General features: G+C 31.9%; 1 protein-coding gene across 1 annotated transcript; it reads left to right on the top strand.

Annotated features, from left to right (window-relative positions):
• Positions 1-9,466: 9,466 nt before the first annotated feature.
• On the top strand, positions 9,467-20,357 carry LOC143073388 (solute carrier family 49 member A3-like). The gene is made up of 11 exons (XM_076248889.1): positions 9,467-9,649; positions 11,841-11,999; positions 12,931-13,147; positions 13,555-13,637; positions 14,350-14,484; positions 15,463-15,579; positions 15,998-16,150; positions 17,088-17,245; positions 18,527-18,621; positions 19,294-19,341; positions 20,070-20,357. The coding sequence occupies exons 1-11, from the start codon at positions 9,500-9,502 to the stop codon at positions 20,213-20,215; spliced, it is 1,461 nt and encodes a 486-aa protein (XP_076105004.1). The 5' UTR covers positions 9,467-9,499; the 3' UTR covers positions 20,216-20,357.
• The last annotated feature ends 416 nt before the right edge of the window (positions 20,358-20,773 follow it).

Genomic DNA, 20,773 nt, shown 5'->3' with positions numbered 1-20,773 from the left:
AAATATATATTTTACCTTACTAACAATATGTTTGTTATGCTATTTTATCATCATTTCTTAGATTTTATTTCATTGAAATCAGCTGTCATAAACATTGCATGACATTCTAATAATTTCCCGTAAACAAAAAAGGGGGGGGGTGCAAAATTAACGAAAAGACGAAATTAAATCCTCATTTCACAAACATGAAAAATAGATTCACGTAGCTCTTAATCAATTATAGAAAACTTGGTGAATTATGATCTTCAAGCACGAAAACTGATAAAGAAAAAAAAATGTAAAAACGTCGTACGAAAATAAGTTTCAACACACGTGTCAACAAACGTAATAGACTCGTCCACTGGAAAAATGAGAATATCAGGTTAATCTGTTGTCATGCATTCCCGTTTTTATCCAAATGGACGATATTTTTTTATCATTAATGAAACAAGAAAATTGCAAATGATTATTTAATATATTCAGTACTTTAACTTGACGTCTTCCACCTGTCCACATTTGGACAAGTCTATTTCTATCAGATGATGCATCTTACGGAATGATGACAAATACAGGAAATGAACTTATTGTGTAATTGGTTTTAAAGACAGGTTTCGTTTCACAAAATTATTTGCGCAAACGACATTTCAAGGTCAGTTATAATTGATTTGTCTATTTTTAGAATGTAAACTGGAAGTTTTATTTTTTCACTACAGAAAGACATTAGTGTTGTCAATTTTGATAGCGATAAATGCATTTCATTTCATAAAAAAAGAATATTTAATTATTTTTCAGAGATAATGCATTTGTAAGGGTCGGCGGGAATAAAAAAGCATGAAAAGTGAATTTTATTTTTATTCTGGAAATCGGCAAAATCGGGTCGGCGGATCCGTAAACCAACAAATTAAAAAATTCTGGCCTTAGTACATTGATATAGGTCTGTTTATATTTATAATGATGTTAATTTTCTATTCTGGGTTTTTGTTGCGCAATTTTACATATATAAATATATATCATCCCTTGTCACAATACCTCATTTCAGGTAGTTTTTCAAATCATTGTTGTCAATCTTATAGGGATAGTTGTATCATTGGTACTCACACATCATATCTATATTTTTGATATCCATGTTTAATTTGCTGGTTGTGAATAGCTGCTGTAGAATTATAAGAAAATGAAATTATACTCTGCAAGCAAAGCCAGAAACTTTTCTAAAATTTATTGAGAAAATATTTACGGGTAGCCAAGTTTAATAAGTCATAAATCAACTTAATGCATAGTACCAAATTTAATTATTTTAATAACATACATGTAGCAATATACATGTAGCAATAAGAATAAGAAAAGTTCTAATTATTAACCTTAGTTTTATCAAGATCTCGAGAGATGAAAGGAAATGGCATTTAGGAATTTTATTGGTGATTTTTGTATATAAGTTTGTTATTTATTTTTTGTTAAGAATTAAATGGTGATAGACTGGAAACCAATAGAAAGTGTGTTAAACCACAGCTTTTGGCCTGACTTTCATTCAGACATCAAACACATGCAAGAAGTTACTGGAGTAAGACTGATTATTATAATTGGATTTAAACTGGTCCTTTTTTCTTTTTTAAATATTGGTTTATATCTGATTATTTATAGAATAACTAAGTTTGAATGTTAAAAAATATCCATTGGTGGTCAAACAAGACTTGTTATCACTAGTCCTCTGGGTTGTTAAAACACCACATATTTTTATGTTAATTTGTTTGAAAGGGATGTGAAAATACATGAATAATCTCAAAATTGAAAAATTGGCTTTTATATGATTGAAGTATAAACAAAATGACTTTTGTTTCAGTATGCTTTCTACTTTAAATTTAACTTGAGGTACATATGATGTCTGTCATGAAGTTGAGCATTTTATCTGCTTTGATTTATTTTGGGCGAGAGTTGTTTAGAGATTAAGCGAGGTTTATACAGTATGATTGAGAAACAATTATAATGTGTTCAGAATTATATAGGTTGTGTTTGCAATAGGCAAAGATCATTGGACAGAATTTAGTTTGTGGCAATGACTTAACTCTCAAACATATTTGTATATTTTATTTGGATACTATTTTTACTTGAGAGATTTTATTTTTACAACAGTAAGTGAACAAGTCTTATAAAAATATTGATCATGTTATTTATGTCTCAGTCTGACTCTAGATTTTATTTGGAGTATAAATATATTTCTTTTTCCTAATTTCTTCTTTGTCTATCTTTCCTTTGTCCATTTATTTGTATGATTCGATTTTATGATGGTATTGTTTTGTTAAACTTTGTAAACAATTAGCCATTTTGATTTAACTGAGTCTGTATAAAAAATACTTATACTGTACTGTTTAAATAATATGAAAGTTTATATTTAGTGGTGTCAAATCAAAAAGACCGATAATTGTGACACTACAGAAGCTATACATGCAAATAAAACAGAAAAACTATTATTTATACTGATAGATGGACAGTTTTCCTTTGTTTCTTTTTACTTTGTAAGATGCCTCAGATGTACATTGTATATACAAATAGTTTGTTAATAGAGTTTATATGTCATGGTGAATATAATACATTTACTGTGCTGTTTAAATTCACAGCTTGTATTTAACATGAAGGTTGTGAGGGGAATGTATTCTTTATACAGATAACAGTTTTGCTACATGTTTAAAAATATTTTTTTCCCCAATATATTTTCCTTGGTGCCAAATATGCATTATCTTTTATGCTGATGAGACTATAAATTAGTAATAGTTATGTATTTCACTATGGTATTTCTATATTCCAGTAGTTTCTTTTATTTCTTTTTTTATTTCTTCATAGATATACACCTTAATTTTAAGCTGAAGTTTTTATCAAACATTTATTAAAGTTTTTAGAAATATTCATCAATTTACACTTCAAAATTATTGTTTATGATTTATGATTGTAAATGAACAATCACTATAAGCAAGTGAGTGTTTTGGATTTTCAAATCATTCACACTATTATTTTTATTTAAAAGATTTAATTTTTGATGTAAGATGCTGTTATCTGGTAAAATACGTCAGTATGATAGAGTCAACGGGAGGGAGTGATATCTAATGCTTTTGTCATAAACTATAATTTATGTCTACTTCAATTAGTTGTCATCATGTTTTAAAGATTGTTGAAAACATTAGGGCATTCAGGGTTTGATGTAAAGACAGGAAAAAAAATATGAGAAGATTTTCATAACTTATACATGAAATTTAGACTAAATCTGGTTAAAGAGTAGTTTAAATAACTTTTGTTCTGCATTAAATGTTAAAAATTCATAGTCTATTCTAAGAGGTGTAGAGTAGTAGACTGATATTATTAAAAAGGTGAATCTTTAGATTTTGATAGATTATTAAATTATCAATTATACTCTGATAAAGGAGTTGACGGTGTTTGGAAATTGGGGAGGGGGGTGGAGATAGAAGGTTAATGACAAAAGTATTATTTTGTATTGTTGTGAGCGGAAAGTGCAGTGAGATGTAAAATAAATGTAAATACTGACTATGTTGGCTCTTCCAATGGCAGCTGGAGAAAACAAGTTTTGTGTTGTAGCTTTCTTAGTAACTTGCTGAAATATTATTTTATGTATTAAATCATTTTATCATCTTAAGTTAAACTTTTCCTTTTTTTTTAAACCATTGAGCATCTCACCAACATCATGACATCAAAAATCATTACCATATATTTGAATTTGCTGAAGAGACAGAAATGCCTTCAACTCATATAGAGCATATTATGAGTAAGTCTTCAGTAAGCAAAACCACCACTAAGAAATTGACAATGGACTAATTTTTCATTGTTGATTGTTAAATACCAAGACAACTTTAAAATTATCAGATTTAACGTGTTTATATCAAAAGAAAAGTTGGCAAGTAATGAACAACAATAGACAACAAATTAATTTGAAATTCCAATAACATTAACAGTGACAGTGAAACAGGTACAGAACTTTTCTGAGTTTTCAAGTAAGCTTGAAGGAGGAGTGGTATGAAAAAAAGTTGATATTGTATGATTGTCATTGGGACAACTATCAACAAAAGACCAGAAAACATATAGTTATAGGAAGATGTGGTGTGAGTGCCAATGTGACAACTCTCCATCCAAATAACAATTTATAAAAGTAAACCATTATAGGTCTAAGTACGGCCTTCAAAACCGAGCCTTGGCTCACACCGAACAAGCTATAAAGGGCCCCAAAATTACTAGTGTAAAACCATTCAAATGGGAAAACAAACAGTTTAATATATATACCGGTATATGTGTACAGATGTGTCACCAAAAGGCATTAAACAATGAGCAAAATTCTTATATGTAGACTGCTATAACAGGTCATAAATTCCAATTTCCCTGGATACAAATATTTCCTAAAACTTTAGTTTGTTAAAAAAATATTTCCTATTTTTTTGTTCCTCAGGTCACAGAAAGGGAGATAGAAGGAAGCTAATTAGCCTGCAGTAAGGTTATAAACTTTGTATAAAGCTTTACATTTCAGAAAGACAGAAGTGATGCATTTATCTAAAGATCCTGTACGTTAGATTGAAATCTTCTTATGGTTACTGTCCTTGGCCTTATTTCACTGGTACAGTGACTGCTTAAAAATATAGTTTTTGATCATGTGGATTTCTCGGTTGTTGTGATTAAAAGGTTATATAATGTGATATTTGTTTATAGGTCCTAGCAATGTCAATGCACATGTCTGTCATACAGGGTTCACCTTACCTTGAGGTTATTACATATAAAGATGAGGTCATGTTTCAAGGTTTATAAGTTTGATATTACAAGCAGCAGATAAACATTTGGTGTAAATTATTGTAAAATGTAAATGTTTGTCTCTATTTGATGAATGGAACGTTTGTAAAGTGGACATCTACAAATAAGATGTTGTATGATTGCCAAGGAGACATCTCCACAAGAGACCATATGACACAGAAATTAACTATCATAGGTCACTGTACGGCTTTCAACAATGAGTTAAACCCTATAATACTGCATAGTCGGATATAAAAGGCAAGAAAACTGATGGCCTGATTAATGAACAAAAAAAATCTTGATATACAGCAACAACCACTAGATAACAGGCTCCTGACTTGGGACAGTAAATAATGTGGCAGAGTTTGAAGGTATGTCAACCCTCCCCTTACCTAGGGCAGTGGTGGAACAGTGCAACACTAGAACAAACAATAAAATCAGTTAAAAAAGCAACTCATCAGATTGATACTCTATCTTGCAGGATCGTCTGATGTTGACATGGTTTCCATTGATCAATGTTAGTCTTTGTGACAAGATCTTCCTCAGGTACTGTAACACAGGAGTAAACTATATATCATGTTTAGTGCATAATTACACCTTATGTAAGAATCCGGGGTTTTGATTGGTTAATAGCCAGTGTATTTTTCACCAATTTGCTGTTATCAAATGAATATCGTTCATTTTTAACGCCGCCGGGGTATTTGCTAAAAGGATATGCCTTTTTAACCCTCTCTGCCGTGGTATTTGCCAAATAATTACACCTTATATAAGAATGCCAGCTTTTGATTGGCTGATAGCCAGTGTATTTTTCGCATATTCTAACATTTCTTCCTCATTTCAAACGAATCTGACTGTTTTTCACCACTGCCGGTGAATATGCCTCAAATACCATGGTATTTGCCATTTTGGATATTCCTTTTTTACCCTCGCGAGCATTTTCCCGCCATTTTTTTCGGATATGACGTTACATAAAGACAGCGCGAACGCGTATAAGTACATGTATAGTTCCCGCGGTATATTTTATGATAGTACTTGTCCTCAAATAAATATTTCCTTTTCCTAGTACAGAGAGTTTAAATTAAAATTCATTCGGTGTAATTAAACAGATATATCATGTTATGGAGGGGTATTTGAAAAAAATACAAGTCTTGGGACAAAATTTCCCTTGCCTAGCGGCTCGGGAAATTTAAGTCCCTCGACTTGTATTTTTCGCAAATACCCCTCCATAACATGATATATCTGTTCAAAATACTCTATCCGACTGGACGCTTGTAACGTCACGATCATCAATGCGTTTTAGTACATTAACATTCGGTGTAATTAAACAGATATATCATGTTATTGAGGGGTATTTGCGAAAAATACCAGTCTTGAGAATGAATTTCCCTCGCCTTACGGCTCGTGAAATTTAACATTCTCTCGACTGGTATTTTTCGCAAATACCCCTCCTTAACATGATATATCTGTTCACAACTCTTGCAGATTTACCTGCTATAGCTATATATCATGTTTAGTGCACAACTCTTAGACCTGACCTTTACCTTCTTTTCATGGCACTGTAATTAGATTTACATTCTTATGATAAGATCTGTTTTTCATTTGATATACTATAAGCAAAAAGTTCACTATATGAAAACGATATTTAGTTAATTTCTCTGGTAGATTTCTATTGCCATGACCTTATTTTCATTGTTATTTGGCAAGGTCTTTTTCTAGGATTACCGCTTCTCAGTATTAACTAATAAATGTTAAAGGTCATGAGTTTGGTAGTACCACACATTTCAAAACAAAACACCAATCAATTAAAAAACAACGCCAAATGAAGGATAGGCAAAATCTTAACCAATGAGGGGGGATAGGACCTTTATCGGGACTCCGGGATCGGGTGTTTTTAAGTTCGGGATTTCGGGATTGACCCTTTCGGGATCCGGGAATTCTTTTTTTCGGATTTCGGGATGTCGGGATTTGCTTTATTTAAATTCGGGACCTCGGGATTTCGTTTTTTCAAGTCCGGGATTTCGGGATCAAGACCCCTCCTATCCCCCCTCACCAATTGAGAATGAAAATAGCATATCAGATATGCAAAAAACTTCTCACTCATGTGGACATAAAATAAAACTGTTTTCTTTTGTCACTTTTGGAATAAGTTCACTGGGATCAAGGGTTAGTACTCGATATCGCTTCGCGACTGTCGGTCAACAGCCGTTCACATTTCATTGATTGCAAATATTGTCAGTCACTTTTGGAAAAGTCCACCTGGGTCAAAGGGTCAGCTAGTGTTATCGGCTTCGCAACCGTCTGTTCACTGTTTAAACATCTCTGAAACAGTTTTCCTACAAAATTATTTAGCAGTAAATGTATACAAAAAATCGTAAGGGTTCCGCGGAATATAGTGTCTCGCCTACTTTTGCTGTAAGTCGCAGGCTAAAAAGAATATGATTTTTTTCCCCCTGTAGATACTTTCTTTTGATTGTTAGAAGCTACTTTCCAAGTTTGATAAAAATCCAGGATGGTTTATGAATCTAATTAAATAAATGTTTTAAACTTAAATTACAAACTGTGTGTAATGTTAACCGGAAGAAAAACGGTCTCCGAATTTGGATATTTTCTCAAAAATTAATATTGTTTCAAAGACAACTTGTAGGAAGTACAAACACTACATTTGTACGATATATTACAAATATTTCCGACTTTGTCCGGTTTCAGAGGGGCTGCAGCTAAATGAAATCGGTCTCTTCCATAGTAGTACGTGTTGATTATAATTATGATACGTGTTATTGGATACGTATGTTATAAATCAGATATGAGAACTTTAGTCAAACACGTGAACATGATTTTAACAGCTATAGAGCCCCTTTAACATTGATTTTTGTTTATTACTGTAATGAAAAATTTATCATGGTTTATAACAGACTTGTAATCAAATATATAATGTCAAGTGTTAGAGACCCTTTTTTTAGCCTGCGTCTTTTGTCACTAGAGCGAGACATGGAGATTTTACGTTCCGTCGTCGGCGTCGTCGTCGGTTATGTCCACAAATATTCACTGTGGTCAAAGTTTAAGTTTAAAGTGTCCCGAATTTCTACCAAACTTGGACAGCAGCTTGTTTATGATGGTAAGATGGTATCCAAAGAAGTAAATTTTGCTTAGGAATATTTGTCTGCCAGTTAACATTACATTCACTCTGTGGTTAAAGTTTTAATACTTGAAATAACTTTCTTAAATTATTCTGGATTTGTACCAAATGTGGATAGAACCTTTATTATGGTTAAAAACTTGTATCTAGATTGAAATTTTGTGAAAAATTGTATTATGATGTCCTGTTTTTCCATATATTACTTGCAAATTGACTTAGTTTTTATTCCAGTTAACAGAAAATACAGTCTGCAGTTTTTAAATCGTTTACAAGATTCATAAAATAGACGAGACACTGGGTTCCCCGGAACCCTAACAAATTTCGTATACGTATCATACTCAACCTATAGTCTTTGTAATTAAAGACTTATAACACCTTATATGACTAGTATAATGATTTAAAGACTCACTATATATTAGTCTTTGATGCCATATCTTATAAATGTTAATTATTATTGAGTTGACCTCCGAAGACCTTCGATGATCATATGAGCTACAAAAACATAAATATTTATAGATATAAATAGAATTTTCTAGGTCTGTTTAATTCAGTCATATTTTTTTAATATATAAAAAATATATATATATTTATCATCGTTTTTACCTGATTAAGAGGGGGCAATAGGGGATCCACATGTTATCAACATCTCGATTTTGGCAGTTATTATAACGAGTTAGCGGTTTAAATTTATCTCAGATAACAGTTATAACAACACCTTGAAAAAAACCAAAACAGGTTAACATAAAAGGTATTGACCCCCCCCCCCCCCCACCACCACCACCACCCTCGATCGTTTAAGACTGAATGATTTTTAAAGGATCGAATCTGTCAATCAAATGATTTACCGGTTACCTCTGTTGCGGCCTTGACTTCCAATGTTGACATTGTCATTCTTTTCATGTCCTTTTAAAAATAACAGAACACGCATAATGCATAAATTGACTTATTAATGTTTGTTAGTCCATCCCTGACCTCATTGACTTATTTACATTTTTTTGTCCGTTACAAAAAAGGTGTACATATAAAGGCAGCAACCATTTGATTTTCGGGGGGGGGGGGGGGGCTATGTTTTTTTTTGGAAAAAAAAGTGTTTCCAGTTTTTGGAGAAAAAAATAATTTGTTGTTGACCCTGAGAAAAAAAATTGTATGTTTCGCCCTCAGCTGCCACTACAGTATATGTAATGCTAAAATTGAAAGAAAAAATTGTTGTCGTCTTGTGATCTCTTGTCGCCAAAAAAATAGATTGTTTTTCGCCAGAGGCGAACAAAAAAAAAGGTTTGTCCAGAAAAAAAACCCAAAGCCCCCCCCCCCCGAAAATCAAATGGTTGCTGCTGCTGCCTAACTATATAATACAAGTCCTTGCCCCCCCCTCCCCCCCTCCATCCGAACCCCTCCATCCCTGGTAACAAAAAAAAAAAGAAAATGTTAAAATGGGCCACTGAGGCCAGGGCTGGACTACAATGATTGTTAGCTTAATTTGACAAATTGAACCATAGGCGAATCATTATTTCACTTTCATGATTGAACGAACACAAAAAAAATATTTCAGAGTTGGCGCTACTTAATCAGTTGTCATGTGACAAATTTTGATCACGTGAGAACAAAATGGCAGACCGAAGTGTTTCTGGTGACAGCGTTTCACTGGCAGCAAATTCCACCAGCACATCTAATCTTGTTGACCAAACTTACCAAGTTTACAAAAGAAGATGGTTTATATTATTTGTAATTTGTTTGCTCAATATTTCAAATGCAATGGTGAGTGAGAAGAAAACAAAATTTGAATGATTACTTTTACTTTTAGTTTTAGTTTTACTTTTTAGGCTGTCACTGATTAGGTTCATCTAATGAAACTGAAAAAAATGTTTGTGTTTTCATCACAAAATCTGCTATGAATACATACACTGTCACTGATGCATTTAATCAACCCAATCAGTTACACAAATTATAAAATCACCTATTTCTACTTCTATTTCTACCTCTAAGCAGCTTAAAGTGACTACCGTCATTAGTTTGGGCCATAAAAAAAAATGTGTTTGTTTGCCCTAACCCTTCCTACCAAGAAAAAAAGGTGCCTACTTAAAATCTTTTATTGTCCTGATGTGAAAAAGTTTTTTTAATAAGATAGAAATAAAGACTAAAGAACATCTGACACTACATTTTTATCTTTGCTGAATAAACAAAAAGAAAATGCCTACCTACCTTCCCACAGTCTCTACCTTGGGTAGGGTTTGGGCAAACCAAACTATATGTGGCCTTGACTATCCTGTCACTGTTGGATGTGCACTTTCAAACTTAACAAGTCCAAAAATAATTTTAACAAAATGAAACTTTTATGCTGTACATACATTTGTAACATTTATACATGGTGCAAATGAAAACATGGGACTTGAAATTAAATGTGCATGCAGATTTTGAAGGAGTCAACTTTCTGCAGCAGTCACCAATGTCAGGTAAGATGTTCCAACATCTTATTGTATGTGGATAGAATGACTGTTTCCTGATGCTGGTCTTGCAAAAAAAAAGAAGAATAGCAAAATCAGGAAAAGTTTATAATTTTCTTAACCATAAAATGCATTTAAAATTTAATTATCTAGTTCTTGCCATGCCTTGAAACTTCTCCAGGTGCACAGATTTGTCTGTACTCTGAGAAATATTTGTGGTGTAAATACTGCCATATAAGCCAAAAGGTTACAGTGGCGGATCCAGAACTTTTCCTAAAGGGGGATGGGTCCCGCTGACTGACCTAAGGGGGGGCGCTCCAGTCATGCTTCAATGATTCCCTATATCATCAACCAAATTTTTCCCACGAAAGGGGGGGCCCGGGCCCCTCAGGGCCCCCCTGGATCCGCCTATTGGTTATGATGATCTTCAAGTTGATGTTTCACTTTTCAGTAGCACAGGCCATAATCTTACTGGTGAAATGACAATTTAAGTCGCCAAAGAATTTAAAAAATCACTATATATAGCCACCTGACTGACTTCATGGCAAAGTCAAATAGGTATAAGGAAGACAACTTGTAATTTAAAAGTTGCACAGAGAATAAACAAAAATGGTGATTAACAAAGAATATATAGTCGAGATTCAAGTTGATTGTAAACATGCATATTAATTAGATTAAAAATATGGTATATTAGTATATATATATATATATGGCAGTAATATATGGTACAAATAAGTGATATATATTGAAAAATCTAAGATTTATGATTATAAGGGGGAAGGACTATGGGGGGCTCATAACAGGATTCTGTCCTCATGCACCTATTAAAGCACTAGTCAAACAAAAAGTTGGGGATTCCAACATGTGCAAAGCATAGGTAAGATCAGATGGATCTGTCCAAACATGGAAGACATTAATTTTAAAGTAGCAGACATCTACAGACAATTTGGAATTTTCTTTTTCACAGATTGAAAAGAAAATGTTCATTGATTTTGTTCTCAAAGCGAGATTACCTTTCAAAGGATGAAACCTATATCGTAGTTTTTCCATTGGACAGGTCCACTTCCTTTATGAATCAGATGGTTAAGTGATATATTTGTGCGACATGTTTGCAACATTTATTTCACATGTTTTTGTACTTGCAGCTTATTCTGACATTATGTTTCCCAAAAGTTAATAAAAGCAACAAGTAGCTGCTTTTATTTCGTTTGTGAAATGACCATACATTTTCTGTTTGTCCTTATGTTACAGTATACATTGTATGCTTAAATCAGTTAGCCAATTATGTTTGGAACTGAAAATTAAGAAAAAACATACCAAAACTATTGTTATAAGTAAGATGACATATTTATAAAATTTATACATATATCTGTAATAATTTAAGATTTGTTTTACACAGCCAGACACCATCTTTTCACATAAAAAGTCTGTCATGGCCATACATAATATATAAACTTGAACATGGCTTTACTACTGTATCCCTCAATTATTTATTCCTATTGTAGGTATGGATTACCTTCTCACCAATAGCTGATGTAACAGCAGAAAAGTTTAAAGTCGATGCCTTTAAAGTGAATGTGTTGTCATTGGTCTTTCTAATTTGTTCAGTTCCATTTGGATTTTGTGCCTCATGGGTTTTAGACACCTTTGGCTTAAGAGCAAGTGTAAGTATGTAAAATTGAGAAGGGAAATGGTGAATAATTCAAAGAGACAACAACCCAACCAAAGAGCAGATAACAGATATATCCATACAGATAAATAATAGTTGATTAAAGTGTCATCATAAAAAAAGGATCAATACCCTTTAAAGACTTACAAGACACATACATATATTGAAGTTTAAAAAGCAAGGATTTGATTTGATAAATAGCAGTGAATTGTTAATTCTGCTTTTTGAACTTAAACATATAATTGCAACACAGAGACAGACAAAAAGGGAGTTCACCCAGTTGATTGGAGACAAATTTTTATGCTTACCTATTTGTTAAACATATTTGCACAATAATATCTCAACTCAATCACCATCACAACTACATGCAAGAACAGAGAATAATTATGGGCTGAACTTAGAGAATAATCTACAGGAATGCATGTTTATGTTTACTAGCTATTTCCGGGAAAAATCTCTTCAAATAATTGTTGTGGGAACATTTTGAGGTTGACTTTCATTGTCCTTACTTGGTGCAAGTACTTTTGAATGAAAGTTATTATAATGTAATGCAAAATGTAGTACCTTAGTGGGAATCAGGTTTTGACAATAACTGGTAGGACAACCATCATGACCATGTATTGCAGAGACAATATCCACACATAGAAGTATGAATAGCTGGAAGGACTCTTTATGTTTCAAGAGTGCAACAAAAAATAAAAAGTAAAATCACAAAAATACTGAACTGCGATGAAAATTCAAATCAGTAAGTCCTTAATTAAATGGAAAAATCAAAAGCTCAAACACATCAAACGAATGGATAACAACTGTCATATTCCTGACTTTATACAAAGCCAATATAAAAAAAAACAATATATAAATAACATACAACATGTAACTCTTTTTATGGATAGCTATTGAGAAATATATTTTCTTTGTTCTTATAGATCTTATTATCAGCTTGGCTGAATGGTGTTGGTGCATTGCTACGTAATGTTAGTGTGTTTGATGGTATTGATGACTCAGCTAGATATCCAATATTGTTACTTGGACAGACGTTAGCAGCATGTGCACAACCTTTTGTAATGTTTGCTCCTACCAAACTTGCAGCTTTATGGTTCGCTGGTAATCAGAGAGCTACAGCTAATATGCTAGCTTCTATGGGTATGTATGGAGAAGAAGAAGGGATATAAAGTTTGATAGGCTTTCTGAGGTTCAGAGAAATATAAAGGAGTTGATATAGTTTCAGTGTTGTTTTTTTTTGTTTTTTTTATTAAATTATAAGACATTTCATAAAAATAATCAAAAGATTGGACAGTACAACAAACAACACCAATTACAAGACCTGATTCCCTGTAGAAAATAGACATGTTTACATGCACAAGCATATTGCATTCCAGAAATTACATAATGCATATACTATAAATTTAAAGTAAAAACTGAAAAAAGTTTTATCCTACGTCTTAATAATTTCACTGAAGATGAAAATTTTTCCAATATTTGATATTGTCATTTATTAAAGTAGTAAGCATAACATTCAATTGTAACTAGTAACCTTAATTATCTTCCAGCTAACCCACTTGGAATCTTAACAGCAAATGTTATAGTTCCAGCCATGGTTACAAGTTGTGATGGACACGACATTCCTTCAGCTGTATGTATTGTGTATTGTTTTATGTCTTTTGAAACTTTCATTTTTTACTACAGTGGAAATATTCAGAGATCACCTGTTTTATTCTTTGAACATCAGGTTACACCCCTTTACTTACTTATTCTATAAAACTCACATTTTGCATCCTCCAGAAAAACTCTTGGTGTCAATCATAAATACTGGTTAAGGTAAAAATGCAGTCTGTTTCCAACCTATCAACCTGATACTGTGTCTATTCTTTTCCAACCATTGGCATAAAATAACTGAATCACTGGTAAGAGTGGACGACACATTTCTTTTCAAAAAACCGTGCAGGATGAAAATGCTACCAAGAGTAATTTGAAATATTAACTTTAAACTAGTTTCTTAAATTTTAATTGATTTTTTTTTATATTGACTGACTTACCTAACCTTTCTTCTGGTTTGTAACTAATGATGGCCACATTTGATTTTGCTTTAGTTATGGGTTATGACAGGGATCAGTTTAACTGGTACCATGATGGCCACATTTGTTTTTTCTTTAGTTATGGGTTATGACAGGGATCAGTTTAACTGGTACCATGTTGGCCACATTTGTTTTTTCTTTAGTTATGGGTTATGACAGGGATCAGTTTAACTGGTACCATGATGGCCACATTTGTTTTACTTTAGTTATGGGTTATGACAGGGATCAGTTTAACTGGTACCATGATGGCCACATTTGTTTTTTCTTTAGTTATGGGTTATGACAGGGATCAGTTTAACTGGTACCATGATGGCCACATTTGGTGTTTGTAGTTCTACTCCTCCTACACCACCTACAGCAAGTGCTGAAGAAGACTCAGAAAAATTTATTGATGGTCTGAAAAAAGTAAGTAGCAGTTGACATATTTATTACAACTTTACATGATAAGTATTACCAATGTTAATTTACATACCATAATTCATGATAAGAATTGACACTTAATGTGCATCATAAGCAATAAAAAATGGGTTGAAAAGAACAGAAAACAAAATCTGATTTCAACTACAGATGATTTATTTCCTTTTGAAGTTGAATGATTTCAGTGAGCATTAACATGGATTTAGTACTACAAAAAGATGATGTTTCTTGTGCATTTGATTTAAGTATACCGGTCTATTAGGATATGAAATTTCAAGATTAGATCATAGATGAGAAATTAATGTTTTGACCGTGATTTTATGCTCTGATCTAAATCTAAATTTGATCTTGTGTAAACAGTACATTCCCAGGAAATTTTGGATGCATCGGTTTAAAATGATGATGTAGACGCATTAATTTGGACATAGTACAATTGTTCATTATGTAGTGAACTTTAAAAGATTATTACTGTTTTAACCAAAATATCACGCTTTACTGAACATGTAAATGTGATAGTGTGAGCAGAGAAGTGGTGTCCTTATGGACACACATGTGCTTGAGGCCTCATTCTTTGTTAATAACAGATGCAATATGTTCATAAATTTGAGCAAGGAATTGACATTTAAGCACCACAAGGTCAACTTGTTTCTTTGAAGAACACACAACATCTATCTGTTTTGAATATAGATCCTGTGTCCATCATCCCTGGGTTAACAAGTATCTGACAATGTCCAATTCTACATTTTAAAGCTAACCAATATGCAATATATGCCTCTAATTTGTTAAAGTGTTTATCTTCGAACTTGAAAATATCAAAAACGTCTTCAAAACAGAAAGTTCATCAGAGCAGGAACATGATTTGTATGTTGCACATTAAGCACATAAATATTACAGCACTCAAGCATTCAATGTTTCCATCTTTTAAATGCGCTAATTGATTCAAATAAAAAAATCTTTTATTTGCAGTTATTAAAGAACAAGAATTACTGGGTGTTGAATATAACATTTGGTGCAGGATTAGCTATTTTCACTTCCTTTACAACATTTTTAGACCAGATATTATGTCCAAAAGGCTATTCAAATGTAAGTAATAGTCCAGATAGTGATTGAAAAGTATACAAGCAAAAAAAAATTATTATTTTAAATATGTGCGTGTTGTGTAAAGAAACATTTATATGACCAAAGAAAAACAGTTTAATTTGTTATTTTTATGTTATGTAAGAAAAGTTTATTTTAGCAGAGAAAAATATGTGTGTGTGGTGTGTAAAGTAAAGATTTTTATGAGCAAAGAAAGTTTTTATAAATAATGTGTACGGAAAAGTTTGTTTTGAGCCAAGAAAAAGTGTATTATATAAGCAAAGAAAAACATAGTTTGTAACTTATGCGTCATGTAAGGAAACATTTCTATAAAAAGATAAAAATATGTGTGTGTGGTGTAAAGAGAAATTTGAAGAGATTGTTATTTGAGATTATTTATTAATTACTATACTTTGTGTTTTAGTCCTTTGCAGGATTATGTGGTGCCTTAATGATAGCAGGAGGTGTGTTAGGAGCTGTAGTATCAGGGATATATGTAGATAGATCTAAGAAATTTGCTGAAGTCATCAAATTTTCATATGCAGGTGCAGTAATGGCAGGATTAGCATTTACTCAGGTAAAAACTGTTCTAGATAATATTTAGAATTTGTTTTCTAGATAGATGATACATTACCCATGTACGAATTCCCATATAGTTTTATACCACAAGATAAAAGTTATCATTACTATATAAGGCTTGTGTCTTTACAGGAGAAACTTTAATGAGGTCATTTACAACTCTTGACAGTGCGATTAGTTTAAACCACTTAAATTCATTTTAGTCAAAATGTACTTTTCCTCTCAGTTATGTGTTGATATGAATAATGGTTTAGGAAAAGTTTTATACCAGTTACTGTTACTGTCGTTTTCTTTGCCATAGTGTGAATCATTCTTCTAAACTATAGACCATATAACATAAAAATTAGAAGATATATTGGTTTGATTGCCTATGAGACAACTTTCCATCAAAGTAGGCAACCATATATCCTTCAACAATGAGGAAAAAAAAATACTGTATAGTCAGCTATAAAATGTCAGCTCCAACATGAAAAATATGAATCAATTCAATTGAGAAAACTAACGGCCTAATTTATAACAAAACAATTTACGAAAAAAATATAACAGACATGAACCAACAACAACAACTGAACTACCTGCTCCTGGCTTTGGACAGGCACATAAAATTTATTTGTAAAATACTAGGTTTGTTTAATGTCAAGTAGAAGATAAATATCAAGTTTTTTAGTCAAGAAGTTAAAGTTTTGAATAGCAGTTTTATTGTATTAATGTTATAATTTCAGGTAGCCAGACTAAGGGATCAAAGTGCATTGGCAGCTACTTGTATAACATTGTATTGATGTTATAATTTCAGGTAGCCAGACTAAGGGATCAAAGTGTATTGGCAGCTACTTGTATAACATTGTATTGATGTTATAATTTCAGGTAGCCAGACTAAGGGATCAAAGTGTATTGGCAGCTACTTGTATAACATTGTATTGATGTTATAATTTCAGGTAGCCAGACTAAGGGATCAAAGTGTATTGGCAGCTACTTGTATAACATTGTTTGGTGTATTTGGTTTTGCTATGTATCCTATATCTATGGAAATGTCTGTAGAAGTTACCTACCCTGTTGCTGAGGCAACAAGTTCAGGATTACTTATAGTGTCAGGGTAAGACCTTATTTGATACTGAACATAAAAGATAAATGACCAGCACTTTTAAAAAGTTATAGTAAAGAACTAAAGACAAAATTATTTGCTGACATCATTAATTAAATACTTTAAACCAACTTATTTTCGTGGATACTTTATTTCGTGTGGAGCTCTTTCTTGCCCTCTTTGCAGCAATTTAATTTTGTCATTTTCAAATTTTCATTATGTAGTAAGGTAAGGAAAGTTTTGAATTTTTGCTACAATTTGTATTCACATGATTTTTCCACTCGTGAAAGTCATGAAAATATATTGCTTGCTAAAACTAGTTGGTTTTCAGTATTTGAACCTACAATTAACAAATTCATTTTATAAAGGTCATTGATTAAGATCATCAATCGAGTGATTTAGTATTTTTAAGCTGAGTTAAATGTGGTCATTTTTACAACCTTTCCAACAAATACACCATCTTTGTTTATCAATTGATATTGCATTTGAAATATTTTTTAAATTGACATTTTATGTTGTATTTTTTTGTAAAATTTTTGTTCTTCATGTTTAAATCCATCTTCGCTAGCCAAGGGTTACGATCCACTCCCGCTCCCTTCACCCTTGGCGGATTGAGATAAAATTTCGGAGACACAAGGTAAGGATTTTTATTGATTGCAGTCAAAACTCGCTGCATCCAATCAAAAAGCGCCTATATCATGATCACATGTAAATGCATAAAGTGTTTGTAAACAATTACCACATGTTTATTGTGCAACAAGTCTTTACATCCCTACACATACGACTATATTTAGTGACAACTTGAATGTTTTTAATCAACCAATAGAAGTTCCTGTGTATGTTTCATGCACAAATGCATGAATGTTGACGTATATATTTTCATTTCCGGCTTTACTAAGTATGTAGAATCTAGATGCTACTATGTTTTTACCTCCAAATTGTCAAGTGCTACCATTGGTCAAGAATAATGTATTCGGAATGGGCGTGATTTTTATCTTCCGATAGATGGCGCAACATTGTTATCACAAATGTTGGCTCAATCCGCCAAGGGTGAAGAGAGCGGGAGTGGATCGTAACCCTTGGCTAGCGAAGATGCTTTAAATCCAAGTTGAGACCTGTAGAATATTTACCATATAACTTGTTTTCCAAAAAGTCTTAACAATACATTGTAATACCAAACTTCAATGTAAATATAAAAACTGACAAAATCAAACAAAAGAACAAATGTATAACAACTGTCATATTCCTGACTTATTAACTTGTATTGAATAACATTATATTTTTTTTTTTCAGTCAAATACAAGGTATCATTATAATATTAGTGTTACAGTTTTTAGCCCAGCCTTTATCACCAGAAGATTTAGCTATAGGAACTGGTTGTTCAGGAGGTAGGAATTCAGTTTAAAAACATTGTGCATTTTTGAGTAGTCTGAATTGTTTTAATGTATTCTGAATTCTGAATGGTTCTTGTAAGGAAATATGAACAGATCAGCATACTCTTTAAACATGCATATAAATATAAGTCTTAAGTTTAGGGTTTATTTTCCTGTCAGTTTGCTCTTAACATTGTATACATTAATCACTATTTGTTAATTTTTTATATTTTACCCAAAATTTTGCAAAATTTGATCCTATATTGAAATCAAACATCTTATTTTCTTTCTTAGTGTCAGACACTTTTTCTTGTAAAGTAAAAATGTTATGAAAAAATCTGTGATGTTCATTACTTGCAGTCATATATTGATAACGTGTATAAGAATGATGGCAAACTATATTTTGTTATTAACACCAACCTTGCACTATCATTGTTATGATCAAACTTAAGACACCAATAATTAACTAATTGATGAATTTGTAGCTCTGCATGATCTGGATTCTTTATATCTCCCTCTTAACTATAAGATATGTATCCCTCTTAACTATAAGATATGTATCCCTCTTAACTATAAGATATGTATCCCTCTTAACTATAAGATATGTATCCCTCTTAACTATAAGATATGTATCCCTTTTAACTATAAGATATGTATCCCTCTTAACTATAAGATATGTATTTACAGGTTGTTCAGGTAACAGTACTTCACAGTTCACGCCTCAGGAATGGACAGGTATGTATTGTACTGACACCATAAAATAACAAATTAAAAGGGTACCCTCATTTAGATTGTTTACATGTCACATCAGACCTTTTATAGCTTGCTATGCTTTTGTTATTTTTTGCTCATTGTTGAAAGCTGTATGGTGATATATAGTTGCTAACTTTTAAGTCATTTAGTCTCTAGTGGAGAGTTGTCTCATTGGCAATATACCAAATTTTTATATCTCAGTATCAAAGAAATATTTATAAATATTTTGAAATCAATTCAAGTTACAATATAATGGACTGTAAAGTCAGAATTGATTTAAAATTTTGTGGAAATTATTAAAATTGGGAAATAAAGTCAATTTCTAAATGTTAGATAAGTGGTTTGTTCCTTTGGGTATTTGATACCATGTTATAGTGTTCAATAACATATTTTTTCTCACAATATGCAAAAAGCCTACATTTAATGTACCGGTAGATATTGTCAATTTTACATTCAATATAAAAATAAGTCTGCATATTTCTGAAGGAAAGACATTGATACTTTAATTCTGGTTTCTTATATTAAGTTCCCTGACTAGGTTCATTGAATAAGTATGCAAGACCATACTAATGTCTTGTATTGTATTTTTGAACTGGTTCCTTTGTAAATGCATCACTGACTCTATATATTATAGTTATATAAATATTATTAAAGTCAAGGCTTTAGTGAATGTGTATTTATGAATAAATATTTTACAATTTATTTTTCAGTGCCAAATCTGGTTGCAAATGGTTATGCTGTAATTGCTGTGTGCATAGTATTATTGTTACTGAGACCAGATTATAAAAGACTGAAAGCAGAAAAGAAAATTTTAGCAGAAAGAATATTAAACATTTCTCACGATCTTCGATCATAGTAATATAGGTATTAGTTTTAATGAAATCCATGTCACAAAACCATGAACTGCTTAGAATACCGGTAATTCCTTTTGTTTTATCATTCAAACCTGCTTAGAAGCCCTCTTTAGTGTTCAAAAATAAAAAAAAATGTCCATTTGTTTTTGGAAAGTTCTATACCAGGACACTAATGACAAAATCTGAGCGTTCTTACAAATTACTATGAAAGGATCCATTGGAAAAAAATTTTGGGCATCTAGTAGATCTAGAAAAAATATTTGGTTATTGTTTCATTATTGCTTTTAGCTAGAATGCTTCAAAATATATATTCTAGATCTAAATGGTTTATTAAATCTGTGATGAAAATAATTTTTTAACAAGTTATTGGATTTGTTTTATATATTTTTTTTATATATTTTCTAAATATAATGTTGATGTTAGATTGCCCTATGTTTGACAAGGCAATGTATAATTGAAACTGAAGTCGAGCAATACGAACAAAATATTTGTTAGAAAATTAATTTCTAGTCCTACATGGGAAGTGTTGTTAACACAATTTTTTGTATTGTTGATGTATA

The sequence above is a fragment of the Mytilus galloprovincialis genome, chromosome 4 (genome assembly GCF_965363235.1).
Source record: "Mytilus galloprovincialis chromosome 4, xbMytGall1.hap1.1, whole genome shotgun sequence".
NCBI lineage: Eukaryota > Metazoa > Mollusca > Bivalvia > Mytilida > Mytilidae > Mytilus > Mytilus galloprovincialis.
Note: the sequence above shows the minus strand (reverse complement) of the source record. Positions and strands in the feature narration are given on the sequence as shown.

What these genes read in the sequence shown, in the direction of transcription:
- LOC143073388 (XM_076248889.1), top strand. Translation starts at nt 9,500, where the DNA reads ATGGCAGACCGAAGTGTTTCTGGTGACAGCGTTTCACTGGCAGCAAAT. An exon ending in CAGGATTAGCATTTACTCAG is followed by an intron (nt 16,151 to 17,087) that starts GTAAAAACTGTT and finishes TTATAATTTCAG; the next exon opens with GTAGCCAGACTAAGGGATCA. An exon ending in CACGCCTCAGGAATGGACAG is followed by an intron (nt 19,342 to 20,069) that starts GTATGTATTGTA and finishes TTTATTTTTCAG; the next exon opens with TGCCAAATCTGGTTGCAAAT.